A 12,565-nucleotide genomic window follows, 5' to 3' on the forward strand; every position below is an offset into this window, starting at 1 on the left:
ACCTCTCAGAGTTCACAAATGCAGCTGCATTAAAGTGGTCAATTGCCATAAACCGTGTTATTTGGGCAAGAAATGCACTGAAGCAAGCAATGAGAGCCTAGTTCAGAGAGGCAGCTTTAACTGTTGAAGCTTCTCACCTCCTGAACTGGAAATTGCTTAAAACATTTGCAGCTTGGAAGCTTTAAATACAAATTCTGAATTTACATAATTTAGCCAGAAATCAGATGGTGAGAAAAAAAATTGCATTTGTACTTACACATCTAAGGGGATGAGAGTTAGAAAACACAGAAGTGGATCTACATTGCTTATTACATGTAACTGGTCCCCAACACAGATTAAAGGTCAGCATGGCAGCAGTTTGAAATAAGTGCCTGGAGTGCCAAGTCACTTTCGTCATGGGCGCAATCTACTGGGCCTGACTGTGTCCCCTGTTCGAAGGAGGCCTCTTCCAGGATCTACCCAACTCGCCATGCCGCGAAAGATTCAACCGGATCTCATGAGATGTTGCAAATTTAATCTTATCCATTGTGGGCAGCATCAGTCTTTGGCAAATTTGCCTATTAGAGCGAGTAGTGGTACCTCCAGAGCCAGGACCTGGAAGCAATCCTTTTTTAGGTGTGCACAACCTCCAACAACTGCATGGAGTCACATTCCTGCATCCACATTGCCCGGACTCTCACCAATATGCACTGGTTTTCGTACTCCAATTTCCAATGTCAAAATGCTAGCCTTCTCCACAGTATTCTCCTGAGACCTCCACTTCTGCGATGTTCTAAGCCTCAAGATGCTGAACATGTTCTCTCATCTTCTAACCTCTAACATCCTTTGAACCCTCCCTCTCGTTAGTGCTCATGTAACAATACCTCTTCAAAACCCACCTCTTAAATCTTGCCTTTGCTCATTCCCCTCCAGCCCTTCCATCAGTAATTTTTACCTCAGAATTTCAATGTATCAAAGTCAGTGTTTTTCTCATGTTGTTTAATCTGCCAGGTCAGCAGTGGACAGTAAATACAGGAAGAGATAAAAACACAGAGTGAAATGTTGCACATTAGAGATTTAGATGGTGAGCAATAAAAGCTGGGTTTGCAAAAACAAGTGCCATCAACTGTGGCATTCCACAAATATTTTTTAACAAAATGCGAAAAGTAACGGAAATATGGATTTAAAGCAGTAAATGCCGGAAGTACGTGTGTTAATTAGCATTCATCAAGAAACGCATTCTGATAAACTACACACCTAAAGTATCACAATTTACAGATCCTGATTGGCCTGGTGTAAATGTCCAAACTTTTTGATGAGACTTCTTAAAAACAGGCATAAAGATTATTTAAAAAATCAAGAGCATTTTTGAAATGAAAACGAAGACTACTTAACATTTTTGATGTATTTGGTTTAACTGAGCTGAAGCTTCACTACCTATAGCTAACAACCTAAACTGGTACTAAATTGTATGATAATTAAGTATAACAGTATCTACATATTAACAACTTAAGAATCTGGGAACTCGGTCCATGATGCCAGGTTATACATTTACAGGTGCTTTGATTATGGATTTAGTGGAGCTAGTTCCCAATGTACTGGTCTTGCAACAGAATAGTCAGAAAACCCAGTGCAAAATTGCTCTTATCTGACCACAACCCTGCAACTGAATTTGAAATATGAAGATATTTAATTGAAGCAGTCAAAGGGGAGCTAGACTGTTATCGGAGTACCCAATTCCCCCCCCCCCCCCCCCAATTAAGGGGCAATTTAGTGTTGCCAATTTACATAGAATCATAGAATTTACAATGCAGAAGGAGGCCCTTCAGCCCATCACGTTTGTACTGGCCCTTGGAAAAAGCACCCTACTTAAGCCCACACCTCCACCCTACCACCGTAGCCAGTAACCCATCCTCCCCTTTTTGGACACTATGGGACAATTTATCATGGCCAATCCACCTAATCTGCACATTTTTGGATTGCGGGAGGAAACTGGAGCACCCGGAGGAAACTCACGCAGACACGGGGATAACGTGTAGACTCCACACAGTCATTGACCCAAGCCGGGAATCGAACCTGGGACCCTGGAGCTGTGAATCATAAATTCATATAATCTCTACAGTGCAGGAGGCCATTCAGCACATTGAGCCTGCACCGACCCTCTGAAAGAGAACTCCACCCAAACCCACTTCCCTGTCCTATTCCTATAACAACTACTTTTATCTACCCCACACATCCCTGGATACTGAGGGACAATCCACTTAACCTGCACATCTTTGGAGGAAGCCCACACAGACACAGGGACAAAGGGCAAACTCCACACAGTCACCCGAGGCCTGAATTGATCCCGGGTCCTCAGCGCCGTGAAACAGCAGTGCTAACCACTGCACCACCGTGCCGCTTCTTAGTCTGTTATCTGATAAGAAAATTTGCGCGGTTATGGAAAGAATGAGAGAATGGTGCTAAAGGGACTGCTCATTTTGAGAACCGTGAATGGCTTCCTGCTGCACTGTAACTAATCTGTGATTCTGTGAACGGGACTCTCAGATTAACACCAGCCAAATTAAACCGTATAAACTGCAATTAAAGGATTTAACATACTGCCTCAGAATGCATCTATGAGGACACAGCATCCTGCTGACCACCTCTGTTAACTTACAGGATACCCGGATAATTTTTCACTTTGTCAAGTCGATACCAATACTGCAGCTGCACCAAAACACCTTGGGTGGGGACGTGACTAAATCTCGAGCACCAAGCTTTCAGCACTACAGCCAGGATGCTGTCAGGGCCCATAGCATTTGCTGTATCCACTCAACTCACCTATTCTTTGTTATCACAGAGTGAACCAAATTGATTGAATATGCTTGTGATGCTAGGGACCTGAGAAGGAGGCCGGAATGGATCATGCAATCTGGATTTGTGGCTGAAGATAGTTGTAAATGATTCAGTAGTCTTCTGAACTCAGCTGCTGGTCTCTGCCATCACAGAGATGGGGATGATCATGGAGCTTCTTCCTCCTGGTTGGTAAATTGTCCACAACTAGTAATTGTATGGGACATGACTGCAGTTTTGATCTGATCCACTATTATGGGGTTGGCTACCTCCGGCTATAACACACTGCTTCTGCTGTTCAGCAGAAGTGTAATCCTGTGTTGTAGGACATTCAGGTATAGCAAGTGGATCAGAATACAAACAAACAGACCTTTAATAAAAGTAAATTACTGCGGATGCTGGAATCTGAAACCAAAGAGAAAATGCTGGAAAATCTCAGCAGGTCTGGCAGCATCTGTAGGGACAGAAAAGAGCTCACACTTCGAGTCCAGATGACCCTTTGTCAAAGCTCCAGCTTTTGTCAAAGCTCTCATCTGGACTCGAAACGTTCGCTCTTTTCTCTCCCTACAGATGCTGCCAGACCTGCTGAGATTTTCCAGCATTTTCTCTTTGGTTACAAACAGACCTTTATTGTAAGGGAGATGGAGTATAAAAGTAAGGAAGTCTTGCTATAACTAAACAGGATGTTGATGAGACCACACCAGGTCTATACCCAGTGGAATATAGAAGAATGAGAGGTGATTTTATTCAACCATGAGAATCTGAGGAGCCTTAACAGAGTAGATGCTGAAAGGATGCTTCCCCCGTGGGGGAATCTAGAACGGAGAGTAGTTTAAAAATAAAGGATCTCACAAAATGGAGATTAAAAAGAATTTCCTCTCTCAGAAGATTGTTCATTTTTCCACCCCAGAGAACAGTGGAGGCTGGGTTATTGAAAATATTCAAAGTTGAATCAGGCAGATTTTGATCTCCAGGGGAGTCAGGAAAGTGGGAGTCAAGACTATCAAATTAGCCATGATCTTGTTGAATGGAAGAGTGGTTTGCGGGACCAAATAGTCCACTCCTTGACCTGTTTCTCATAGTTTTATGAATTCTAATAACAATCTAGCAGTTTCATATTCATCAATACTGAGGCTTACTCTAGATTTACTTAATTAACCAAATTTAAATTTCCAAGTTGCAGTAATGGGATTCAAACTGATGTCTTTAGATCATTAATCTTGGCCTTTGGGTTACTAGTCCAGTAAAATAACCACTATGCTACCAGAGTAGATGGAGAAGGAAAAATAAGCATCCTGAATGTTTTTGTCAATTGTTTCTCTTTGGGAAAAAATGGTTGTTTGTTGAAATGAAAAATATTTGGAAAAAACAGGAAGAGACGTGCACAATCCTAGAATTTGCATCATAGCAAAGTCAGGGCATATTCAAATGTCTTCAATTCACTCACAGATGCAAATACCACAATAATTACAAGATTAACTCACAAAAGTAAACAGTGAACTGTCTTAGATCTCACAGGTATCAAACACCCAACGTTTATTAATTAGACTGAACTAATACTCAGAACAATAAGGTGTGACCAAAGAACAAATTCCAATCTTGACACAAAGGCTCTTTAAGGAATATAGTTCCAAGAGCAGAAATGAGTCTTCATTGCATTGCTCAAGTGACTAATTTTCAATTCCAAACATCTTGTTTATGGATCTTCCTATGTGCTGACAGGCACCCCTCCAGGCCATTTTAAACAGTGATTAGGCTTCATTAGTACTTGATTGGCTGTGAAGCACTATAGAATATTCAGAGAATAAGAAAAGCACAGTACAGGTGCAAGTTTTTTCTTGTTCTGCTTGACCCCAATATTCCTGGGTTAAGAGACACAAATAAAACAATTCAAATTGCCAGAGTTCCCATTCATTAATGCTTTACACTCATTCCAGCTTCAAAGTGTTGAGACCAGGGGCGGGATTCTCCCCTACCCGGCAGGGCGAGGGGTCCCGGCGTAGTGGTGGTTGGCGCCAGGGGAAAAAGAGTGCCCCCACGGCACTGGCCCGCCCGCTGATCGTTGGGCCCCGATCGCGGGCCTGGCCACCCTGGGGGCACCCCCCGGGGTCCGATCTCCCCCCCCCCCCAGGACCCCGGGGGCCCGCCCGCCAATCTCGGCGCCGGGATTGGGCTCTCAGCGGCAGGATTTCGGCCGATCACAGGCCGGAGAATTCCCGCAGGGGGCACGCTGATCGGCAGGGCGTGATTCCCGCCCCCGCCAATTCACGGGTGGCGGAGAATTTCTGCCACGGCGGGGGCAGGATTTTCAGCGGCCCCGGGCGATTCTCCGACCCTGCTGGGGATCGGAGAATCTCGCCCCAGATGAGAACAGAATTGTATACCTTCTATAGTTGAATATAAAATGTTCTCCATGTCATCATTGACAAGGAACTGATGAGGCAAGAATGCTGATCCAAGCAGCACATTAATCCTCTAACTGGGGGATGCCTATCCTTAAATCTGGACAAATTATTAAGATTAGAGGTTCTTGAATTTGGTCTCCTTACAGAATCAACATACTCAGATTAATAATCTCGGATGATCAACAACAAAATAAATTTATTTAATCATTTAAAAAGGGCTGATATAACTGAGGTTCACATAAACCTGGAAGTAAAATAGCACCCATTTCTGTTACAGGTTAGGTGGACTGGTCAGGATCGATATGCAGGGTTACAGGGATATGGCGGGCAAGTGGAGTGCTCTTTCGGAGGGTTGGTGCAGGCTCGATGGGCTGAAATGCCTCCTGTAGGGATTCTATATAAACTCATTATAAAATCCATCAATAATTAATGATCTAGGGTTAATTGGAGCACAACGCCCCACAAGTCAATACCAACAGAGGTCACCATGCCTCAGTGCAGCTTGTTCATTTCTGTCACCTTTAATTTAAAATTAAAATTTGGAGCCCTACCATCTATAAAATACAATTTGAACCATCAATCATTCATGAGAAACACAATTGCTCGGGTTATTCCTGCAGACAAATGGCAGCAATATGGAAATATATGAAGGGGGCATCCAAAACATCAATCATTAAAAGCCACCCATTTATAATTCAAAAACAGACTTCATTATTCTTGCAGATATATTCTAAATTCTCATGTGCCATAGGCAGTAACTCTTTTTTGGCAATGAAAAACAAAGTGACTCTCTGAACAACTGGTTTCACCTCTTCCCACTTGCCCGCCCCTGCAAAAGGGGTCATGTTTTATTTCAGAGTGAAGACTTTTCATAGAATTTACAGTGCAGGAGGCCATTCGGACTATTGGGTCGACACCGGCCCTTGGAAAGAGCGCCCTACTTAAGCCCACATCTCCACCCTATCCCCGTATCCCAGTAACCCTCCCTAACCTGCACATCCCTGGACACTAAGAGGCAATTTAGCATGGCCAATCCACCTTACTGGCACATCTTTGGATTGTGGGACGAAACCGGAGCACCTGGAGTAAACACACAGACACAGGGAGAAAGTGCAAACTCTACACAGACGGTCACTCAAGGCCAGAATTGACCCCGGGTCCCGAGAGTTGTGAAGCAGCAGTGCTAACCACTGTGCCACTATGCTGCCCACAGGATATTCAGTAAAGATTCTGGCTGACAAAATTCACCCGAGCCACTGACTTCATAATTAAGAAAACATATTTTCACTCAACTAAGTCATCTAGTTTTTCATGTAGGTGACCACAGGAATATAGGAAAACCCCTGCAGCTGGTTCCTACATTCAGTTGGATCATAAATTCTATATCTCAACCTAATTACACATTCAATCCATAGCCCTGGAAATCTACATCTAACAATACTATGTTGATATTGGTCTTGAAAGTTTAATTGAACTAAAATTCACCACTTTTGGAGCAGACAAAAACTCCACATTTTCTCTCTTAGACATAAAAAAGCAGTTCTTGATTTCACTTCTCAAAGGCCCAACATCAATCTTAAGATTGTGCCACCTTGTTAGGGCTATTACAATTCCAGACCAGTCCCCAACAGTGGCTAGGATACTGGACCAAAACTCCAATATTTTAGTTTATTTTAAGACTGTGCAAAAAGAATGGTTTGCTCCAGGGGCGACTGCATGAGAAAATAGGGCTTTGGTATTTTTTTTTTTTTTAAACTTTATTATGAATACAATATTTAACTTTTAACTTGACACCCGAAAGAACAGCTTACAATTACCCCTTAACACAACTATACTGTTGTCGTTGGAGAGAAGATTTGATAGAGATTAAAATAATGAGGGGGCTGGCCAGAGCAGATAGGGAGAAACTGTTCCCGCTCATAAAAGGATCACAAACGAGAGGACACAGATTTGAAGTGATTTGCGAAAGAAGCAAATGTGATCGGAGAAAAAAAAAATTTTCATGAGTGGTTTGGGTCTTGAATGCACTGTCCAAGTGTGGCGGAGGCTGATTCAATAGAGGCATTAAAGAGGGCATTAGATGTTTATTTGAATAGAAACAATGTGCAGGTTATGGGGAAAAAGCAGAGAGGGGTGTGGGGAGGTGGTCACTTAGTCAGATGCTCATTTGGAGGTTAATGCAGACATGATGGGTTGAAAGGTCTCCTTTTGCACCATAACAATTCTATGAATCTGTTACGCTGGACGTGCTATCCACACCAGAAGAGATATAATCTCTACATCTAACGCTATCAAATCCTTTCACCAGTCCCAAATACATTGCCCATTAATCATTTAATCTCAGGGGAATGAAAGTCATGTGTATGCAACCTGTGCTTACAATTTCTCCTTAAAAAGTCCTATAGTTCCAGCAATCCTTCACTGTGCCCCCTCCAGGGCCAAGGTGTCCTTCTCGCCCAGAGCCGAATGCAATACTTCAGTTCAGGCCTAACCAGGGCTCTACGCAACTGACACATAACTTTATCTTTTTGGTAAAGATAATCACCAACATTACTCTTCCTTTCTGTACACGCATTTTAGTGATTTGTATTTCATATTCCCTCTGATCTTCCACAGTTTCCTGTCTCTTGTTATTACAAAAATATTCAAATGTTTTTGCTGGATCCGAATGCACTGAGCGACAGAAAAAATTCCATCCCATCAGTTGTTAATAGTTTTCAAGTGTCTCCAAGTTTATTGAAGCATTACTTTGATGTCTGACTAGTTTAATATTGCAGATCTGTCATTTTGTCCATGTGTATGACTGGTTCATCACCCAAGAATTTATTTTCAAACATAATTATTAATACATTTGCACTACAAAATATTCTATTGTTCAACATTACAGAAATGGTTGCTGTACTTTGAGCTATAACCTCTTATCTCAAACTACTAATAGATTGCTTGGGTACCGAAAAAAGTCTCAAGGCATTTAAGGAGGAGGACAGATGTAGGGCCCAAGTGGAGAAGTTACAAAGGGACCCGAGGGATTGGTTGAAGAAATGGAATTTGGGATTTCTAAAAAGAGTGGAATAACGGTACAGGGTAGTTTAGAGGGGAAATGCAAGTGATTGCAAACCACAAAAAAGCAATGCCTGCTTTGTGTATTTTAACTTTCCTTCACACATCTGTCAATGTGAGTTACCAACTCTCTGTAATAACCCTTAAATCAAAGCTGCAGTGCTTACATGTAATTGTGCAGTTCTCTCAGGACTTCTCTGACCTTCATTGCATTACTGAAGTGTAATTACTTAAGGATATTATGATCTTAAGCTTTGATCAGATGCAACAAAATTCAACAGGCAAATTCGTACCAATCTCCAATTCTACTTAATTACTTTTTTGAGATTCAAGAATTAATCCCCCGATGGGCAGTACAGCTTGACTGGTCTCACAGAGTATTTATTTCAAGTTTCTCCAAGTTTATTGAAGCATTGCTTTGATGCCTGACTAGTTTAACATTGCAGATCTCAGTCACTTTGTCCATGTGTATGGCTGGTTCATCACCAAGAATTTATTTTCAAACATAATTTCTCCAAGGTTGTGGGTTTACTTCTCTGATCTTCAATGCACTCTACAGGTGGATATAGTTAAGCAGGTCCAAGATCTTGAAAAATTGTCAACAGCAGTTTACTGAAGTGCAAATAATATAACTGACAATGGCCTTCCCCATAATAAACTCTATTGGCAACAGATGGGATGGAATGGTAATCTGAACTTTTTATAACAAACTCAATGTGTAAGCAACCAGGGTGAACATGTGTGAGCCTGACAATAATTCTATTAATTAGTTAGCAAAGAAAAGCAAATTACCATTCAAAATGACTGCACTTTTTTTTTTCCAACAACCATTTTATTTTCATTATTGATCTGTTTTGTGATTTTGAGTGTAATTTGTTAGGCACAGGTTGGACATAAGTTCCTGAAGACTTTGCTGAAGATAGTAAGACGCATGTTAATTATGGGGGTAGATAATTAAATTAACAGCGAACATGTATTGGTTACGGCCGCAGTTTAGTTTTGAATGATAAATTCCTTGGTTGATTGGAGGAGATTTCAATTTTAAGTTTCAAGAAACCCGTCCATCAATACGATGAGCAGGACTTCCGGTGGCGGCGATGACGTAGGAAGCCGCACATTTGGGAGCTCCCGTTTCAAACGGACTTTTCGGCTCTTTTTAGAGCCCAAAACGGAAATTTTTTGACGTCTCCCGGTGGGAGAAGGTATGCTGATCGACTTTCTCCGCAGTTCATGACTCGAACTCGGAGTGGAAAGGGGGAAAAAAATGGCAGCAGCTCCCCAGAAAAAAACGGGGGAAGGAATCCAAGATGGCGGCTGGCGGAGCTCCAGAGGAGTGGAAGCAGTGGGCCCAGGAGCAACAAGCTGCTCTCCTGCGCTATTTTGCAGATTTCAAGGCTGAGGTACTGAGCTCTCTGCAGGAAACGAACAAAAGGCTCTCGGAGATCCAGACGACCCAGGGTGCTGCCATCAAGGCGTTGCAGAACCAGGCCACTGAACGAGAGGAGGAGGCCGTGGTCCTCGTGAGTAAGGTGGAGGGGCATGAGGCACTCCACAAGAAGTGGCAGGACCGCTTCTAGGAGCTTGATCACCACGTGAGGCAGAAAAATCTGCGGATCTTGGGCCTTACGGAGGGGTCGGACCTGACAACCTACGTGGCTACGATGCTGAATTCGCTAGTGGGAGCCGGGTCTTTCCATCTGCCCCTGGAGCTGGAGGGAGCCCACAGGGTACTCACCAGGAGGCCTAAGGAGAATGAACCCCCGCGTGCGGTGCTGGTGAGGTTCCACCGGTTCAGTGATCGGGAGTGTGTGCTGCGCTGGGCCAAGAAGGTGAAGAGCAGCAACTGGGAGAATGGGGTAGTACGGATCTACCAGGATTGGAGTGCGGAGGTGGCTAAGCGGCGGTCCGGGTTTAACCGGACGAAAGAGGTGCTTTACAAGAAGAAGATAAAGTTCGGAATGTTGCAGCCGCGCGCCTGTGGGTAACTTATTTGGACCGGCATTATTATTTCGATTCCCCGGAGGAGGCGTGGGCCTTCGTGCGGACGGAGCAACTGGACTTGAACGGGTTGGGGGGTTGGTTGTAATACTTTATTGCTGGTTTCTGCTGTTGCTGTGTTCTCTTTTTCTGTACTTTTGCAATTTTGATATGGTTATTTATGGGGGTGTTGTTCTGTTTTTTTTTGCTGTGGGGCATTGTTTGGGTTTTGTATCTTGCGGGGAGGGTTGGCGGGGTTTGTTGTATTCTATGTCGGGTTGGGGGTATGGAGTGGGGCTGGTATTTGGGAGCTGCGTCAGAAGGGTGTGGTGGGGCACTGCGAAAGCACGGGCTTTCCTCTGGTTTCCCGCGCTGCGGGGCTGGAGACGATGACGGGGGAGGCGGGGCCTTAACTGGTTCTTCCCCGCGCTGGAGCGGTGCCTGGAGGAGGGATAGGATGGGGGATGATCCCACTTTGGGAGGGGTCGGGTTATTGGCGGGAGTTTCCGGGGTCAGCAGAAGTTAGCTGACCCACGGAAGTACAATGGAGGACGGTTCGCGGCTTGGAGGGTTCCTAGCCTGGGAGGGGGCGGGGGGGGGGGGGGGGGGGGGGGGGGGGGGGGGGGGATACCAGGTTGCTGCTGGCAGGGTCAGGAAGGAGCTGGTGGGGGCCGGGGGGGACAGAGATGAGGTGTTGTCGCTGTGGGGACTGGGTCGGGCGGTGGGTGCTGGCCTGGGGCGGGCAGTCAAGGGCTATGGCTAGTCGACGGTGGGTGGGGGGCGGGATGCCCTCTGATCCGGTTGGTCACCTGGAATGCGAGAGGATTGAATGGGCCGGTGAAGCGGTCGAGGGTACTTGCTCATCTGAGGGGCTAAAGGCAGATGTGGCAATGCTTCAGGAGACCCACCTGAAGGTGGCGGACCAGGTCCGTCTGAGGAAGGGGTGAGTGGGGCAGGTTTTCCACTCTGGGTTGGATGCGAAGAACCGGGGAGTGGTGATTCTGGTGGGGCAAAATGTGTCGTTTGAGGCATCGGAGGTGGTGGTGGATAAGGGGGGTAGGTATGTTATGGTTAGGGGCAGGCTACAAGGAGAGAAGGTGGTACTTGCTAGTATGTATGCCCCAAATTGGGATGATGCGGGCTTTATGAGGCGTATGTTGGGACGGGTCCCGGATCTAGAGGCGGGAGGTCTGATTATGGGGGGGGGGGGGACTTCAATACGGTGTTGGATCCTTCACTGGATCGGTCCAGCTCTAGGACGGGTAGGAGGCCGGCGGCGGCCAAGGTACTGAGAGGATTTATGGACCAGATGGGTGGGGTGGATCCATGGAGGTTTGTGAGGCCGAGGGCACGCGAGTACTCTTTCTTCTCCCACGTACATAGGGTTTATTCTCGGATAGACTTCTTCGTGGCGAGTAGGGGACTGATTCCGAGAGTGGAGGAGGCCGAGTATTCAGCCATTGCAATCTCCGACCACGCTCCGCAATGGAGAGAGTTGGAGATGGGGGAGGTGTGGGACCAGCGCCCGTTGTGGCGGTTGGATGTGGGGTTGTTGGCGGAGGAGGGTGGTGTGTAAGAGGGTCCGGGCAAGTATTGAGGGGTACCTCGAGGTGAATGATACGGGGGAGGTTCAGGTGGGGGCGGTCTGGGACGCCCTGAAGTCAGTGATTTGTGGGGAGCTGATATCCATCCGGGCACACAGGGAGAGGAGCGAGAGGAGTGAGAGGGATAGACTGGTGGGAAAGATGCTGGAGGTAGACAGGAGGTACGCAGAGGCACCAGAGGAGGGACTGTTGGGGGAGAGGCGCAGCCTGCAGGCTAAATTTGATTTGCTGACCACTAGAAAGGCGGAGGCACAGTGGCGGAAGGCACATGGGGCAGTGTACGAATATGGTGAAAAGACGAGTAGGATGCTGGCTCATCAGCTCCGCAAGCGGGATGTGGCTAAGGAAATTGCTGGAGTGAGAGACAAGAGTGGGAATGTGGTGCGGAAGGGGGTAGAGGTGAATGAGGTCTTCAAGGACTTTTACGGGGAACTGTACCAGTCGGAGCCAACGGGGGAGAGGAGGGGAATGGAGAGGTTCCTCGACGGGCTTTCTTTCCTGAAGGTGCAGGAGGAGCAGGTGGAGGGGTTGGGTGCGCCGATTGAGCTGGAGGAGCTAGTTAAGGGGATCGGGCAGATGCAGTCAGGGAAGGCACCGGGGCCGGATGGGTTCCCAGTGGAACTTTATAAAAATTTGTGGACCCTAGTGGGCCCCTTGCTGGTGCGGACACTTAATGAAGCGTGGGAAGGGGGGACTTTGCCCCCA

General features: G+C 45.9%; 1 protein-coding gene across 6 annotated transcripts in view; it reads right to left on the bottom strand.

The window, feature by feature from the left end:
- Positions 1 to 12,565, bottom strand: part of LOC119956124 (inactive ubiquitin carboxyl-terminal hydrolase 54-like) — a 150,739-nt gene that overhangs the window by 65,738 nt on the left and 72,436 nt on the right. Inside the window, exon 4 of one of the 6 annotated variants that reach the window (XM_038783015.1) lies at positions 8,069 to 8,087. The exons of the other annotated variants lie outside the window; for them this stretch is intronic. Coding sequence (XP_038638943.1) covers positions 8,069 to 8,087 — 19 coding nt within the window. The remainder of the gene's footprint in view (positions 1 to 8,068; positions 8,088 to 12,565) is intronic. 6 annotated transcript variants of the gene reach the window in all.

This window comes from Scyliorhinus canicula, chromosome 22 (genome assembly GCF_902713615.1).
Source record: "Scyliorhinus canicula chromosome 22, sScyCan1.1, whole genome shotgun sequence".
In the NCBI taxonomy this organism is placed as follows: Eukaryota; Metazoa; Chordata; class Chondrichthyes; order Carcharhiniformes; family Scyliorhinidae; genus Scyliorhinus; species Scyliorhinus canicula.